Below are 19,013 nucleotides of genomic sequence, written 5' to 3'. Positions count from 1 at the left end.
CAAATCAACAAAACTTAAATACAGATCTTTGTTATATTCCCATGCTTTCTCGACTATTTGTCGTAAAGTGAAGATCTGATCCTGACAGCCTCTATTTGGCCTGAATCCAGCTTGTTCTTCACCAAGCTTTTCTTCCACAATTCTTCTCAACCGTTTCTCAAGTATACTTGCATAGATCTTGCCAGGAACACTCAGTAGGGAAATACCTCTGTAATTCTCACATTCAGTTTTATTTCCCTTTTTATATATGGGTACTATGAGAGCTTTACTCCAATCATCGGGAATTCGTCCCTCTGTCCAGGCTTTCTGAACTATGCAGTGCAGCCACTGTAAGACTCTTATACCACCATACTTCAGCATTTCTGGTCGAATATCATCTACTCCTGCTGCCTTTCCACATTTCAAGCCTTTGATTGCTTTTTCTACTTCAAGTATGGATATGTATTCCTGACTGCATGCCTGGTCAGTGTTTTTTATCACTGTGCTGTCATCACTGCTTGTTTCATTTAGCAGTTTTTCAAAGTAATTACTCCATACTTCAAGGATATCTTTTTCTCCTGTTTTCATTTCACCTTTATCATCTCTAATTCCTTTTACAGCACTCTTTCCTCCATTCCTAAGCTTCTTCAACAACCTCCAGAATATTTTGCCACCTTCTTGATATTTATTTTCTATATTCTTGCCAAAGTCCTCCCATGACTTTTGTTTAGCTAGTTTTACACACTGTTTAGCTTTCTTACATTTGTCTCTGTATTCTGTAAGAGTAAAAGCTGACTTATTTGCCAGGAACTTTTGATATGCTTTCTTCTTTTCCTTCACTGCCTCTTTAACTTCCTGTGTCCACCAGGGAGTTCTGATTTTTTTATCCTTGCACACAACCTCACCACATGCCTCTCTGGCAGAATCAATCAATGTTTCCTTCAGAGTTTGCCACTGAATCTCCAAGGTTTGATTCCTGTTCTCAAACTCTTTCATTTTCTTTTCAATAATATTTCTGTATTTTAGTCTACAGTTCATATCTGAGAGCTGCTCAACTTTTATTCGCTTTAAAACTTTCTTACATGTTATTCTTTTCAATATGAAATTTAATTTTATCCTGCTCAAGACTAAATAGTGATCACTTCCAATTTCAAATCCTCTGTACACTCTGGTGTCCTGCACCAGGGAGAAAACATCACTATCAACAATAACATAGTCAATGAGACTTTTCTTATTCCTAGCCTCTTCTCTCCATGTGAATTTGTGCACATTTTTATGTTGGAACATGGTGTTAGTAATAACCAGTCCATGTCCTGAGCAGAAATCCAACAGATATTTGCCATTATTATTAGCTTTGCTCTTTTCTCCAAATTTTCCCAAAATATTTTTGTATGTCTCACAATCATTTCTTACTCTACTATTTAGATCCCCAACAAGGACCAACTTTTCATTTTTCATTGTGTCAGTTGCTTTTTCTAAAGCCTCAAAAAATTCCTCCACTTCTACCTTAGTAGAACCTTCTGTGGGACCATAGGCACAAATAAGTCTCATTGTCCAGTTCCCCATTCTCATATTTGCCCACATTACTCTACTTGAGACTGACTGCCATTCAAGAAGATTAGCCTCGTATTTTGTGTTGAATACTATGGCTACTCCTTCTTTTCCTTGATTGTCATTGCCTGAATATAACATTTTGTATTTATTGCTCAGAAAGATCTCACCAGTTTTGGTCTTTTTTGTTTCAGTCACCCCTATTATGTCGATCTGGTACTTATCTAATTCCTCAGCTAGCTCCATTTCTTTGCCATTCAGGCTTCTTACGTTGATAGTACCGATCTTTAACTCTGGTGATGTTGAGTTGGGGTTTGTTTTCAGATTTGTTCCAGTAGCTGACTTTTCGCTGTTCGCCCTGGTTCCCTGGCGAAAACAACGGGGGCCTTGTATAACCGGGCGACGCCCCAGCCGGCATGAAATTTTGTCATGTTGTACCATCATTTTTTATTTTGGTTTAACCAATAAGAATACAATTTGGTCGGCTAAATCCCAAATTGCCAGCCCATCCTCGTTCGTTCAGTATCAAAGTAGATACCCAACAGGGTGCACCACGAGAAGGTGAGGATTGGACATTAGGTCAGAAGCCCTGGTCGGTTCTCCGCATTCCTTTAAAGGCTATGTGGAGGTCTCCTCTCAGTTATACAGCTTTGACCCTTAAGCACCCCTTTTATCCTTGCATCACTGTCATCACTGCTTGTGATGCCATCTGTGATGCAGATATTTAATATTATTAATTAATATCTTTATTTCAATCATGTCTCTGCTTAAAAATATTCCCTTTAATACTTAATGATATAACATCATGTGGCTTGTTCTATTTTTAAATGATCTATTGTTAGTATTCCACCTCGTATTTTTTTTAGAACTGTTCTTGTAGTGCCACTGAAGATGAGCTGCTATTTCAAGACCGAAATATTTGGTTAATTAAATATCTTTCTTGTGTTTACGTGCTTATGTTATTCAGTCTTTATGTCACAAGTATCCTTAAAACATCAAATAATAAAAGCACTCCCTCATAAAACAGTTATGCATCTAGTGGTTACATCAATGCGATGTTAAGACTTAACTACTTCCCCACTCACTGGAAACAGGCAGACATAATCCTCATCCATGAACCAGGGAAAGCACCTCAATTTCCCCCAGAATTACAGACCTATCAGAAAAATATTACAGACCTATTACAGAAAAATCTGGAAAAAAAAGTAATACTAAACCACCTACAAGACGAAACGGGCAAGATCAACCTAATCCCGAAAGAACAATTTGGATTTTGCACAGGCCACTGAACAACTCAACAGGTCCACAGACAATGAACTATCGGATTTAACTGGAAACAACACACAGGTGCAATCTTCCTGGATGTGGTGAAAGCCTTCGATAAAGTGTGGCATAAAGGCCTCATCCACAAACTAATAACTGCAAAATATCCACTAAACCTCACCAAAAGCATAGAATCTTATCTGAAAGACCAAAAATTTCAAATCAAGCTATATGGCCTCAGATCCTCTGCGAGAAGTATAACACTGGTATCCAACAAGACTCCCTCCTACTGCCGCTACCTTCAACATTTATATCTCAGACATTCAGGCACTACATCAACCACCATGGCTTTCTATGCAGATGACATGGCAATACTGACCAGATCACTCAGACCACACCTAGCCACACAACGACTACAAAATGCAGCAACAAATCTTGAAAAATGATTTCAAAAATGGAGAATAGATGTCAACGCTGACAATAGCATGGCCAAACTCTTTACAAGAAGGAAAGCAACCCACCACGAAGCAGCCACGATGTTCAACACTGATATCCCATGGCAAAAAAGAAGAAAAAATACCTAGGAATCAAACTTGATAACCGACTGAACTTCAACCCCCACATCTAACACGCCTGCAACAAAGCCAACTCAGCAATAGCCCAACTCTACCCTCTACTCAACTGAAGAAGCAAAGTCAGCATAGAAAACAAACTAAGAATATACAAAGAATATACATCAGACCCACACTAATGTACGGATCGCCGGCGTGGAGTCACACCTTCCCCAGCAACGTTAAAAGACTACAGGTACTCCAAAATAAATGCCTCCAAATGATCTTCAATGCCCCGTGGTTTGTTAGGAACACTCTCCTCCACCAAGACGGAAACATACCTGACATACCTACTTTTCTCATCCAGACTGCTGCCAAGTACTTAGCTCAGGCATCACTCCATCCCAACCAACTCATTCGAGAATCATCAAACTATGATGAAAACGACAGATGGAAACACAAACACCCGAAAGCAGCTCTGATCATCGACTCAAGTGATTCTACACAGCCCTAACTCGGGCGAGCCAGATGCTCAAAAATTTCTCTTTATAAATAATCAAAACCTAACGATGAAGGGATAAAAGTCCAAGGGATTGACGTCCATCTCGCCATAGAAGTCAACAGGAACAAACCTAGCCATATTATTTACACCTAATATCCTGGCTTGTACTCCCTTGAATTTATCTGCCATATTCGCTCCATTATCATATGACTGTCCTCTTATATTTCTAATATTTAATCTGTCTGATATTAATTTTTTTCGATGTGATTCGCAAGTGCTTACCAGTTTTTTCATGTGTCACAATAAAATCTATGAAGGTTTCTTCAATGCTACATTTATTCGTGTTAGGATAAATGTTAACATAGCGAAAAATTTGAGTTATCTGTTTCTGGTGAGAAGTGTTACATGTGCTATCAAATAAAATAGAAAAATATTTTGCTTTATGAATATTTGAAATAATATGCTGCCTAATTTTAGAAGCAATTATATTAATTATATCATTTTGTATTATAGGAGAGAAATAATTAACTTGACATAAGAAAATTAAATTAACATAAGAAAAATCTATGAAGAAACCTTCATAGATTTTTCTTATGACTTTCAATATGTTGCACAATAATAGGATCGTAATGACTAATTAATTCTATTGTGTTAAAAAATTTTCCACATTCGGGATGACCAATTTTTTCACAAATTCCTCTCAAAGTTTCATTATTTTTTTTACGCAGTCCAGAATGGCATCCAAACTAACTTTTAAAATATACCTCCACTTTTCTTTTTCTTTTAAAATTGCTTCTTGTAATTGATCGTCTATAAAACCACCTTTCTTAATATTTGATTCGAAAGTTTTCCATTCGACGTAATTTTTTTTATGATATAATGAATTTTCATGACGTGGTAACATAGGATTCAAATGCTGCCAGTCTCGAAACCCCGCAGTTGTCCATACATTCTGATTTTTTCCAAGAAGAATACATGGAAAACAGAACAGTGCATCTTTTCGCTTGCAATATATCAACCAATTCCTGAGTACTTGTTCTCCGTTTGACATGGTTTTTACAAACCACTTTTTTATCAAAATGTCAATTTTCTGTATCAGGATGAACACTTATATTATCGCACAATTCGGGTCCATGTTGAACAAATATTTGCATGTTACTATTGGTTATGTGCCATGTTGTGGGATCATTAAAATCTATTATTTTGGCATTATCAATATTTTTGAATTTAGCATCCACCATATAATTATCATTATTACATTGCTTCTCGATTTCCTGGTTTTGATGTTCAATTGTACTTTTCTCTTCTGTTTCAATTTCACATGAAACATGACTACTTGTAGAAGGCAGATTTAATTCATTTGTTAAGCTTGAATGAACTAGAGGTGTAGATGATTTTTTAATAAAAATATCAATTGGAGTTATATTTTTCTTTATATTTTCAATCTTTTGTTCTCTTATTTTTTTAAGCTGTGCAACGGAAGGTTTTTTTGTTGGCATATTACCCTAGAAGTGTTTTAATAATATAAATTTGTGTTTTTATTAATATAATTATTTATAGTACTTACTCAGTACTTACTTACTATTTATAGTACTTTTGTATATAAACAAAATTATCTGTCTTTTCCTGTATGTTTTGTTCCACAAAAGAGCGAAAATATCTAACAATAATTACGACACAGCAACAACACAACTGATCTTATGAATGACAACAAGACTAATAATAATTACATGATTTTTGAAATTCTCTTATCCACAAAAACTAGAGACGAATGGAAATATTGAGGGTGGGAAGATTGTGATGTGATTTTCATTGGATTCTGGGTTTGATGGGTGTTAATAAGAGCTGGCGAATAATTTTTGTGGGTGGGTCATGAAACAAGAAATTCAGGTAGATGGAATGATATCAAAGGAGGTCATAAAGGGATTAAAATTATAATATAGAAGGTAATAAACATGGGATGGGCAGATAGACACATTAGGAGGATAACGGAAGAATATATTAGATTATCTATGCAAATGTTTTAGGATTAGACAGGAATTTGGAGATACAAAATTCCACAAAATCAAAAAATGGGAAAATACATTCATTAATACTTAATGGTGCGATGGAACAATTTATTTGAGACAAAAACGAAAACAATTGCAAATAAATGTAAATGTTATGTTCAAGTGGTTCAAGTTGTGATATTAGGCGCTGTCATTGCCATCTAACTCAAGACAAAATGGAACTCACCGGTGTTACCAAATGTAGCGGAATTCCGCTGTGTTGCTGAATTTGCATGTCTAAAGCGCCGTATTGCCAAAATTTAAAAATATCATATAAAATAGCGGACTTTTGTATCTATTTATTTTTTTTTATTTTTTACATTTTGAGCCACCAAACCCAGTTGCGCTTGTAGCGGGCGCCTCTTTCGCCACTGCCATCCAATAACTGATACCATGGCACAGAACCCAGAATACCCCTCAGGTAATTTTCTGCTTTGTAGTTCAGCATGTAACCTTTTCTGAATAGAACATTTATAAACTTATCCACTTCTCAAGTGAGTACTGCATAATCACTGTCATCAAAGAGAGACAGAATAGTTACATCTTTAACTGAACCCCCCCCAACACTATAATCAGATCTATCACACTTTGACCTTGAGTCCCTTCTGTCACATGCTGCTTGAGGAAGTTGTCTCGCAACAGTTTAATAAATTCAGTTTCATTCTTCTCATGCAATTTCATGTCTACCCAATCATGTTCAGATAATTGAAGTCCCCATTATGATTACTCATTTTGCACCCATTGTATTTATTTGTTGATGCATCTTCATCACTAGCAACCAATCCGCCAGGTCTGTAACAACACTCCACTGTGTATTTAATCTTGTTAGACTCCACCTCACACCAGATGGCTTCAAACTCACTGCCACATGAAAAATTGTTACTAGTATTGCAATCATAGGGCTCAACGCTAACTGGATTCAAGACATTTGATATCATTAGCAGCACGCTCTTCCTCTCCTAAATGGTTGCAGATGAATAACAGGTTCTATGCATGTTAAGAGCAAATATAAACAAATATGCAGAATTATTCTTATGAATGAACTACCTACCTTGCCTCTTTTAGGTGTAGTAGTATGGAATACTGCTTCAATTGCATACGTTCCACTACCTTGCAATAATACAGCAGTGTATAAATCATGTGGCATTCCTAGGGGAGAAAATAGGTTACAAAAACTGATATTATTATTATTATTATTATGTAACACCTCCAGGGAGTCCAAAGACACATTGAGGGAGGGCACCTAACTCAATAACACTCCGTCTCCACCACTGCACCAACCGCAACTACCTACATCATCTACACCAACGCCATCTACTGCCGACCACCACAACTAGTATTATCACAATCACAAACATCCATGCTCATGGCAGGATTCAAACCCACAGCCTTTTGGCTGGAGAATGGGAGAACAGATACGCTAAGCACTCGGCCAACAAGGCCGGCTAAGTTGTCACATTGACTGTCCTACCTTTATCTGAATTCATTCACATTACTTGCACTCACATAGAGCAGTACATGATTGCACTCCAATATTAAACATATGAAAAAAAACAAAAATTTTAACAGTTCAAAAGAATATTTCACCTATCAGGTTTATAGCATCCACCAGTAACATGAACCAACATAGTCAGTGCATTTAAGAGCCTCAAGAAGCCATCTCCATCTTATCTATAATGTAAAATGCACTCCGATTTTGGCACAAATTAGTGGAGTTGGTGAGTGCAGATAATATGAACAAATTCAAGAAAAGGTATGAAAGCTGGTGCGAGAGACTGCCATGGAATCAGGAACTCATCAAGGAAGGCCACAGATCATTCACATTAGTTGTCATACCTTCATCTGAATTCATTCACATTACTTGCACTCACAGAGAGCAGTACATGATTGCACTCCAATCACACACTGCTCTATGACAGAAAATTCTAGCTCTCATTCTCTTCTTAACGGCATTCATTCTCAATTTCCGTTGATGCTTTCTCATCCTTCCTCACCCTCCATAAAATAAAAAATGGCATCTATAGTAATGTGATAGTACTCCAGTCACACACTGCTCTATGACAGAAAAATCTAGCTCTCATTCCCTTCTTAACTATATCCATTCTCAATTTCCATGGATGCTTTCTCATCCTCTCCCCACCCTCCATAAAATGAAAAATTCCATCTATACACTATCCTATGAACCTTTTCTATAAGAAGTTTGAGTGACTCTATCATATCACCCCCTCTTTCTCCTATTTGTATCTGCAATCTACAAATTCTCAATCTATCCCCATAATCTTGCCGGCCTAGTTGGCCAAGTGGATAGCATATACGCTCTCTAGCCAAAAGGCTGCAGGTTCGAATCCTGCTGTTGGCATGGATGTTTGTGATTGATTGTCCGTGGAAATACGTGGTGTCTGGCGGTAGATGGCGTTGCGGTCAGTTGGTGATTGAATAGTGGAGACAGAGTTGTAGAGCAGGTGCCCTTCCTCGATGAGTCCTTGGACTCCCTGGAGGTGTCAAATAATAATAATAATAATCTATATTCCACAGTTCCGATATTGTGACATATTTATATCTTTAAGACGTCCTTTTTGCACTCACTCACTCTCTCTTTCTTTCTTTCTCTCTCTCTTTCCCCTCCACTTATCAGCATTGCCAAAAAAAATTTTGCAAAGAGGCAAAATGACTTCCATTTCCTTATATGTCAATGTTTGTTTCGACATAGCAATTATTGTTGGAGTTTTATTTGCAATCTTTGCTATATGGCTCCTGAACATAAACTTCTTATCTACTAAAATTCCACGACCCCTAGCATGATCCCACCAAGGCAATATGCTATTTGATGTTTCATCACACAAAGTTCATAACTTCACATGTACTTAACTGACAGTGCCATTTTCATGTTGCTCACAATCCCAGAAACCTGCTCTAAAGAAAAAACATGTAACTTTTTAAATCCACTTTCAGCCTCTAATAAGAAGGGCATAATTTTATATTTATCATCATAATTTTATTTTATCATCAAATTCCTGACAACAACAGTTTTTCCTCCAAATTACCTGTTATCTGTTAGGACTCCAATACTAGCAGATTTTATATTTTGGTTTTCTAAGGCATTTTATCAATGCATCTACATCTTGGTTAGTCTTTTTTACTGGCCATCCTGGCATTAAACGACTATTTTGCAAATCTTTCCTCTCCCATTCTTTAAGTATGACCATACCGCCTAAGATTGTCATGTTCCTTCCTAATATCTTCATTTTTAATATGGTTCTGCCATACCATCTGTTCACTCCCTTAATTTTTCTCATAGCTGTGAACTCCAGCCTTCAATCAAGTGTTTTATGTCCAATTCAGTGCTCAAATTCGTAAGTTAAATTGATTTTGAACAGTGTTTGTCTATAGCTAGTTAAGTGTTTTGACTGATTTCTCTCTTATTCCATATAAATTTATTCACTTGACTCCCTGTTATACCTGCTTTTCTAATTTTGTTGTCTTTTTTCAAATTAATTATGGAAATAGACAACAGAATTACCATCTTCACTAAAATAGCTGAAACAATTTACTTCTATAGGTTCTCCATTCAGAATGATCCTACTGGATGTAGGTGGTAGTCAGATAACTAATGCAAATGATGGAGCTATTTAATGGTCATTCTATTAAGATGCTTCATCCTTGTAAAGCCAGTTTTATTCCTAGATGGATAGGAGTGCTGAAGGTTAGAAGTTAATGAATTCCAAATACCGTAGTCTAGATGTCAGTAAAGTAGTAGAACTAGATGGGATTTCTTCACATTTTAAAGAAATGTGTTGACCATGCCACTGAGATAATTGTTTAATGAGTCATGCAACACAGCAAGTTTCTAAGTAGATGGAGGGCAAGATGATGCGATTGCATAATGGAAGTATCAAAGTGTAGAGTGGTTTGTATTTCTCCCATGGTTGTTAAGATTTTTGAAAAATTTTAAGAACTCATATATAGAACTGGGCAGATGAGAGTAATATTATTTATGAAGACCAGCATTTGTTAAGAGGGTGTTCTCGTTCTAGTCATTTGACAATTCTTGTTACTTTAACAATAAAGTAACAAGAGTAATGATGAGGAAAAGGTATATATCATTTTTCTGGATTTTGCAGTCATTTGATGAGTGATACATGATAATAGCTGATATTTAAGTTGCAATGCATGAGTTTAAGTACTGGGCTAGTAGACTGGATTGGCTTTCTGATGGACATCAGAGTTGTATGTGGAGAAGCAGTATCCAGAAACAGAATGGTTAGATGTGGTGTTCGGTCCTGGAACTGCTACTATTTCATGTTTCTATCAATGATTTTATTGTGTACAGTACAGCAATAAAATCACTGACCAGAGGGAAATATTCAACCGTCTGAAGATGATGTGAAGCTTGCGTAGGTCATTACTAACAGCATTAATATAATGGCTCTTCAAGAGAATTTGAATAAGATGAAAAGGTGGGTTAATGAAGGGGATATCAGTTTAATATAGCTAAATGTAAGGTTTTGAAATTTGGGATCCACAAATGGGAGACTGCACACTCTGTTGATGGAGCTATACTGGAAGAAATGAAGGAAGCGAGGGATCTTGGGGTGATAGCAGATAAAAAGGTGAAGTTCAGAGTATATACATTATTGCAAGGTTATGAAGACAACACTAAGGATTGCTGCAATACTGAGGAGAAGGAGAAGATAAAATCAGAAGAGATAAAAGGGTGGTATTAAACATTACATAAAGCCCTGATCATGGCCACATCTAGATTACTGTACTCAGATCTGGTTGACAGGATTTGGAGGGGATAAGCAACTTTAGAGAGAGCGAGAGAGAGAGAAAATGCATATTATTATCCCAAACCCCATGGAGTCAAAGACTCATCTAGGAGGTCCTTTTGTCATACACACTGCTCATCATACCATGCATTTAGCATGGTATGATGAGCAGTGTGTATTTAAAACTCCTTGCAGACGCCGCGCTCTCAGGCAAGACATTCCAATCATTCAGAACTCTGCAATGCAAAAAACCTGCTTCTCACTCCCCTGCTCACACCCTCTTATACAGCTTCCAGGGATATCCTCTGTTCTTCCCTGATCTCCCACCATTTTGCTGTAAAACCCTCTCCAACATTGATCTCGTAACAATCCCTTACTAATTTGTAGGTAATCATAACACCCCCTCTTCCTCCTATCCACTACACCAGGGTTTCCCAAATTGTGTTCTGCATTACACCACTGTTCCATGGAAAGTGAATAAGTGTTCCATGAAAAATTATCAAAATTAATATTAATATGAGCCTGGAATGGTTTTAAATGCTGTGACTCTAACCTAGGTGTTCCGTTAAAAATTGCATGATTTGTGAAGTGTTCAGTCATAGAAAAAATTTGGGAAACACTGCACTTAGACTCCGTAAACTGCATCTTCTCAAAATTTTTTCAAATTCGACATTCCAGAGATCAGAGAACAGAAACTACCTTAGTAAGTCATCTCTGGACCTTTTCCAACATCTCTTCATCATTTTGAAAACCAGGTGACCAAATCTGTGCACAGAAGTCCATGTGTGGCCTAATCAAAGCCTTATACAATGGAACAAGAATCTCCTTAATTCTATAAGTCAATGTCCTCTGCATGATGCCCAGAATTCTTTGTGTTATCCTCAGTTTTGGTAATGTGTCCCCTAAATTTCAGATCCTTATACACTATCACCCCAAGATCTCTTATTTCCTCCACCTCCAGCAATAAATCCACACCAAGCATAAATTCTACATCCCATCTTTGTTTCCCAAATTTTAAAACCTTACATTTTGTAACATTGAACTCGTATCCCCATTTCTGTGCCCATTCATTCAATTTATTCAAGTCTTCTTGTAAGGCCACAACATCTGCTCTACTTTTCATAGTTCGTCCCAACTTTGCATCATCATGTGCAAACAACTGAATATCCCCATCCAAATCTTTGCCAATATCATTAACATACAGGTTAAACAGCAATGGCCCTGAAACAGACCCCTGAGGCACACCACTAGTGACTTTTCTCTTCCTAGATATTGCTCCCCCATACACAACTTGCTGATACCTATCAGATAGCCAGTCTCCGATCCAATACACTAATCTAATATCCAACCCCATCCGCTCTAGTTTGACTGTCAACCTATCATGAGGTACTCTATCAAAAGCCTTTGCGAAATCCAAGTATATTACTGTATATCCTTTTCCTCTGTCCAAGGAAGAAGTCACCTTATATATAAGTAAGTATATTACTAAAACATGACCTCCCTTTAGCCATCAAAGATAATACCATTGTTGTCAACCCACTTCTGGATCCTAGTTCTCACTAGCTTCTCCAACAACTTAACCACAACACCTATCACTCAGATAGGCCTATAAGTTGATGCCTGAGTTTTATCACCTTCCGTATGAAGCAGCACTCTCTTGCCCTCCTTCCACTCCTTTGGAATTCAACCCAGTGCAAGACTCATATTAAAAAAATATGTCAAGGCAGATGTCAACTCCCTGGCACATTCCTTCAGAATACATGGTGATATATTATCAACTCCCATGGCCTTATTAACATCAAGTTTGCTCAATTCTCCATACACCTCTTGCTCACTTACAGTCAGTCAGTCTCACCTCCTCATCATCAATTGCTCTCAATCTCTCCTTGATGTCACATTCACAAGAACGAAAGACCTTTATGAACTGCTCATTAAGTGTCTCCACTATATCTTTTGTAGTAGTTGTCCTTATACCATTTTCTCCAATCAATGTCATTTTTCCATAATCTTTTTTTGCTGGCTACATATCAAAAGAACTCCCTAGGATTCTCTTTGGTCTCATTAGCTAACTGCTGCTCATTGTTTCTTTTGCTACCCTTACCAACCAAGTCACTCTCCTTGCTTGGTCTTTGTAATCCTCATGGAATTGGTTATTACCACTTCTCTTATGCTTCCTCCATAATGCCTTTTTGTCTGTATCGCATGCATTCGTCCATTTCACACCTACCTTATTTAACCTTCTGACCCTTGGAATACATTTAGACATTGCTTCTACAAGATAGTTCTTGAATATCCAAGCTGCATTGATCTCTTTTCCAGCTAACTCCTCATCTGTGCTATGCTTGCAAGCTGTCTCTTGAGCTCTTCATAATCACCAACCTTGCAATACCACATACAGCAATCCCTCGATTAATGCGCCCACTAATCGATACCCAAATTCGATTAGTGCACCTCTAAAATTCAATTAGTATGCCTATATACATTTTAAAAATAAACGTTACAGATTTTAAAAATTTTCAATCTATACATTTTTTATGGCTAACTATTTTAAAAAATCACTTACCAGGATGAAATAATGTAGTTACCGATTTGAAACATTTTACAAAGTTATTTTTTAATGGCATACTACACTATTGCCTTGTACACTATGTTCCAAATTTACAGCCAAAATTTATGTCGTCTGCTTTACATAGCATTTTGCTGATATCTTGTGTAATTGTTTTCCTTACTTTTTTTTTTATTTTAAATTATTTTCCTAACCTTTAATCATGAGTAAAAGAATTAGTGAGCAAAAAATAGAAGTATAAAAATTATTCAAAAAGTAATCTGATTGGAAGAAAAACTTGAAATGATAAAGAAAAATGAACAAGGTGAGTCCAGAGCAAAGATAGGACAAGAACAACACAAAAATGGGTGAATCAACTGCTGAATACAAAGAGAAAGATAAGGCTGCTTCAAGTACATCACATGCACTTGAAATCAAAGTATTATAATGATTGAATTAGAGAGACGTCTCTTTTTACATGGATTAAAGTTTGTAACTAAAAACGGATCCTGCTAAACACTGTACTTATTAAATCAAAAGCATTAAGTCTCTTTGCAACCTGGAAAGAAAGGGCTATCAACTATGGAAAAAAAGAACTCCATGTCAGTGCTGGGTGATTTGAGCGTTTCAAAAAGAGAAGTAGCCTACATAACGTTCTAATCAACAGGCGAAGCTGCAATTGCAGATAAGGAGATCTCTAGAGATTTTGAAGAAAATTGTGTAAGAAGGGGATTATTGTGATCAACATATATTTAATATCCATGAAACCAGCCTTTTTTTGGAAGCGAATGCCTTCCAAGACTTTTCTAACCAAATCAGAGAAATCTCAGCCTGGTTATAAAGTCACAAAGTCAAATGAAATTACTGCTAGCAATATGTGAGCCATTTGGAAGCACATTCTTCCACATTGTGCAAATGATTTTAGAGTCTTTTCAAATGAATCTAAGTTAATTAAATTTCATTCTGTGAAGTTGAGTGATTCTGACCTGCTAAATTTAGATGCACAGCAAGAAGATCCTGAAGAATATGAAGAAAATTTAATCACTGACAAGCCCAAAGAGGTTTCACAGAAACAATTTGAAAATAGTTTTCGTACAATCAAAGTTTTTAAGCAACAATGCTTAGAGACCGACCCTGGTGAAGAGAGAACCAGTAAAATTTGCAGAAGAGGCAAATTTTACTCGGTTGTATGAAAAACAGAAACAGAATGCCCGCCAAACTACATTAGCTCAATTCTTTAAGAAGCAGAATAATAAATTTATATTCTGAATATGTTTATTGTCTTTCAGCTTCATGGTTTTCCTTTAACTAGGCCCTGAGATATACCCTAATTCTTTTATAAAAAAACTTAAGGGTCAAAAAAGAAATCTGAGGAACGAATTATACATTTTCCCATAGGTTATTATATTCGATTAGTGCATTTTCGATTAATGCGCCTGTTTTAAAGAATGCATTAGGCACATTAATTGAGGGATTGCTGTATACCCTTTTCTCACAGAGGTCCTCACAATGCTGGCAACCACCCAGGTAATCACTTCATGGTCACTCTCACCAACTGGAGGGTGATTTGACACCTCGTTTATAATTACATCCTCTGATGAGATGATCAAATCCAAGACCCTCAATCCTCGTGTGCCCTCTGTTACATACTACTGAGACTGTAGAACATTGGTTATGAGAAAAGACAAATATCATGTATTCTGCAGAGTCTGGTGGAACGGAAACAAAGAAGTGATATGACCGAGATATTTACAGAGCTGAGAGGTATTTACCAGATTGACACTGAAAAATTTTAATATAATAGAACAAGTGGAAGGAACAAGGACAAAAGGCTATCCTTCAAAGTTGCAAAAAAGTTTCATAAGTAAGAAATAAGTTTTCTGCATAGAATGCATTGCCTAAGAGTGTGGTGAGTGACAGAGAATGAGTTTAAAGAGTAGGATCATTGAGACAACAGTGTAAGTTTATGCACTTTCAAAATGCTGTTTAAGGAGGACCTTTCATAGTCTTATAGAGGCCTAAAATAATAATAATAAAATTAAAAACTTGGATTATTCACTTTTACTGTAACAAGAAATTTGCTTTCCAAGATGAACATGATTTTAAGTTAAATCTATTAAATAATAAAAATAAAAAACACTTACGTGCTATATCCAGCAATTTGGACCGAATAGATTTAACAACTAGCAAAAATTCAGGATCTCTTGACCCACAATCATTAAGCATAGCTTCTTTTGTAGACTGACTCACACTAAGTGGTCCTGGTGTAAATAATTTCTTAAGTGATTTTGCTGAAATGATAAAAGACACACTTTTTCTTAAAAATTTCTTACAGTTCATGTGCTGGCTCTTTCCATAACCCATGCCAATATCTGAAAAGAGTATGTGATATGAATTATAGGATACTGAGGCAATCTGATGTCAATCAACAGAATCCATATAAAAGTAGCCCCATTGTGAAGATAATTCACATATAAACTTCACACATGTTGGCAAAGGAACAACTTGCTCACGTGTTGGTAAAGGATTAAAACAATAGTGTAATTTCTGATCAAGTATAATTTCAATTCTACTATATCTGTGTTAAGCAATTACTGAGTTAATAAAATAATTATTTTATAATAATAATTAAAACAGACAAAAGCAAGGACAAATGATGTCTGATGGATCATTGAGACAACAGAAGAATAACTATCTTATTTACCCTGTGAATAATTTCCTATAAGGAAATTATTCACACAGCATAGGGTTCTCTTCAACATTGGATCAATCCAATGTGGTGCCTTAACTATCTTAGCAATGTGACCAGTAAACAGTCCACAATAACCACCAAGTCTCTGACTTTACTGATTATTTGTAGCAAATTCTCATTAGTATAATATGCTAACTGAAAAGTCTTCCAACCGAAATGCATAACCTTCCATCACTGATATTCATCTACATAACCTGCCTGTTCTAGTCAAATTGCAGACTGTTGCAAATATATCCTTTATCATAGGGATTGAAAAATGCACTTGTCTGCTCATTTGTGATGGCTAAGAATTTTTGAGGGGTAACAAAATTAGAACAGAGGATTAAATTTAATTGTCAGTTTTATTTACTTAATACCAATTCTATGGCATATATTATGTTCTTATGTTGATTTTGAATGCATTACCCGCAACATCTGCTTATAATGGCACCAAAAAAACTTTCTGACATCATTTTATTTATAGAAGCGATTCAAAACATACTGCATGTTTCAGAACTGAAAACTTGTGTGAAAATGATCATCTTTCACTTATATGAGAAACTTTCTGCCACGTAACAAGAAGAGAGAGAGACTAAGTGGTCACCCCTAGGAGTTGTGTAAGAGTATAGTTAGCTTCAGCATGAAGACTAGGTTTTTCATTTGGAAACTGGTGAATGAGTGGACTGCAGTGGCGCGGGCACCCCCACCCCCAAAGAAAAGGAAAAAACACTAGAAAAATTTCCAAAAATCTTTTCCTAATTCAAATTCATTTTTTTTATTTATGTTGTGTGCTACCTATGAATTAGCGATCACTGCAGATGCTCAGTTATAGGTCGTATGCGATGTGTAGTGTGTATTCGCAAAACGTCTACTCAATTCATCCCCCCCCCCACAAAGGTTAAATCCTGAGCGCTCGGCCCCCTCCAAGATTAAAGCCTGAGTGCGCCACTGGTGGAATGAGTTGCCAGAGGCAGTCACAAGTCACAGTGAATGAGTTTAAGGAAAGGTAATAATTCATTTGTTAAGGCTTAAGTGCAGAAGAAACTCATGTTAGAGGCTTAATGGAGTGAAACAGCACTAAGAAAGGATTAAAAATGTTATCCAATTCTTCTAATATTTCATCTCAGTCACTGAGACACCAGGGATTACAATATGAGACTTGTAACACACATAAAGGCAACACAAAACTAAGCGAAAACATTTCAGCTATTTATGTCATAATATTTAGCAAAGATAACAAATGAAATGTCATTTGTTACTGCTTCCCCAAGAAAATAATAATAATAACTCTCCCTTTTTTTTACTTCTAGAATTTTTACTTCAAAATTTTAAAAATTTAAAACAGAGAAGTTGATATTTCATGAGATAAAGACTGTTCCTACTAATGCAGTCATTATTTTAATAATTACATTTATTCTTATTTTAATAAAAATAGTAATATTTATTTTTCTATAATCAGTTACAATGTTACAATACTGAAAATTAAAAAAATAAATAAATATTGTTTTTGTACATTGATGGAATCTCCAAGCATGTATACTTGCTCCGGTGGTATCTAGAACCATTACAATATGAGACTTGCAGTATATATATATATATATATATATATATACTGCAAGTCTCATATTGTAATCTTTGACGATGTCTCAGTGACTGAGATGAAATCTTGGAAGAATAAATAACATTTTTAAATCTTTCTTAGCTTTTCGCTCTATTCATATACATGATATGTGTATGAATTATGGTTGGTATCTGAAGATTCCCACAATGAGTCTTCAGACTCCATGGAGATACATATCTGTATAACAATAATAATAATAATAAATGGGTAATTATAGACATTGTAGAGCCCACTTTTAAATTTTAGGTCATCAGTTGTAAGACAAGAGTGCACATTATTTCCACTGTCATTAATCATGTAACTGGACCACGGTATGAAGGAAAGAGACATTAAACATGCTATCAAAATCTGAGATATTCAGCTCAGCTCTTTACATTATGCAGATACTGTTATATATATACTAAATAACTGTTCATGACTCATTTTATTTTATTATTTTATGCCACAAGAGAGGCTGCCTCAGCAGGCCCTCTTTGCCAAGCAAGAGGGTGGGAGACCAAGGACTCACTGGATAGATTGTTGTGTCCTGAATAGTCAGAAATTGAAAATTAAAATTTAATTTATTCAGGAACAACTACCTTTAATTGTAAGCAGAAAAATGTTGTGTTTTGGCATAGAAATTGAAATGTACATTATAATTTAAAGCAAACCTGAAGAAGTGTTTAGTTTAAGAAATGTGAGACTTAACCGGTTTGGTACAGAGTCAAAGAAAGGAATTTATTTAAGGTTATTATTTAATTAGAGTATTCCATTATATGTATTGTGTGAAAGCAAGTTGAGTGTAAGCTATAGTCCAAAGGTCGCACGTTAGCTGTCCAGTACAACGTATGGCCTAAGGGAAGGAGAATTTATTAGGAAAGCGAAGCTAGAACGCTTTCTCGGAAGAACACCATGCGCAAGTGAATGAATGCCCTGCAGTAAACAACACAGCTAAGCGCGAGAATCTCCAAGAAAGAGAGGGAAAATATAAGGGTCAAGCTCCCCCCACATGAGGTTTTTTCCCCTTTTGGTTCCTTCACTCTTGGACGTTGGCTCTCCGTCTCCGCCAACAGGATGATTCCGGGTTGGCCATAGAAGTCATGAAGGGCTTATCGAGGTTCGCGAGGCAAGGATAGCTATCTCTTCATAACAGATTGGCTAAGCTGTATTGTGTGACCGAAGATACAGATGTGTTCATGCGGTTCCAGAGAGAGACCAGAGTGGCACACCGCCTTAACGTCCCGGAGAACCAGATCGTGCTGCTATCGTATGTGACCCGAAGAACGGTAACCCCCAACGGTGCCTTGATGTCCAGACAAGGCTGAAGACAGAACAGAAAGTCATTCCATGGGATGGTAACGTAGAATGTTAAAGTATCTGATTTCCAATTAAAGATATGAGAGACTTTATAGGTTAATTTGTGAATGGACAAGTTGTAGAGAACTTTAGTGATTATCCCATTTGGCAGTAACCT

At 36.3% G+C, this 19,013-nt stretch overlaps 1 protein-coding gene across 1 annotated transcript in view; it reads right to left on the bottom strand.

The window, feature by feature from the left end:
* Positions 1-19,013, bottom strand: part of Agxt (Alanine-glyoxylate aminotransferase) — a 137,986-nt gene that overhangs the window by 106,460 nt on the left and 12,513 nt on the right. The window contains exons 2-3 of the mRNA XM_090399160.1: positions 15,353-15,499; positions 6,946-7,043 (exon numbers count right to left, since the gene is read on the bottom strand). Of these exons, the coding sequence (XP_090255286.1) occupies positions 6,946-7,043; positions 15,353-15,499 (245 nt within the window). The remainder of the gene's footprint in view (positions 1-6,945; positions 7,044-15,352; positions 15,500-19,013) is intronic.

This window comes from Typopeltis vanoorti, chromosome 10 (assembly GCF_054136105.1).
Source record: "Typopeltis vanoorti isolate ZY-2024b chromosome 10, IOZ_Tvanoo_1.0, whole genome shotgun sequence".
NCBI lineage: Eukaryota > Metazoa > Arthropoda > Arachnida > Uropygi > Thelyphonidae > Typopeltis > Typopeltis vanoorti.
This window is presented reverse-complemented; position numbering and strand designations above follow the sequence as displayed.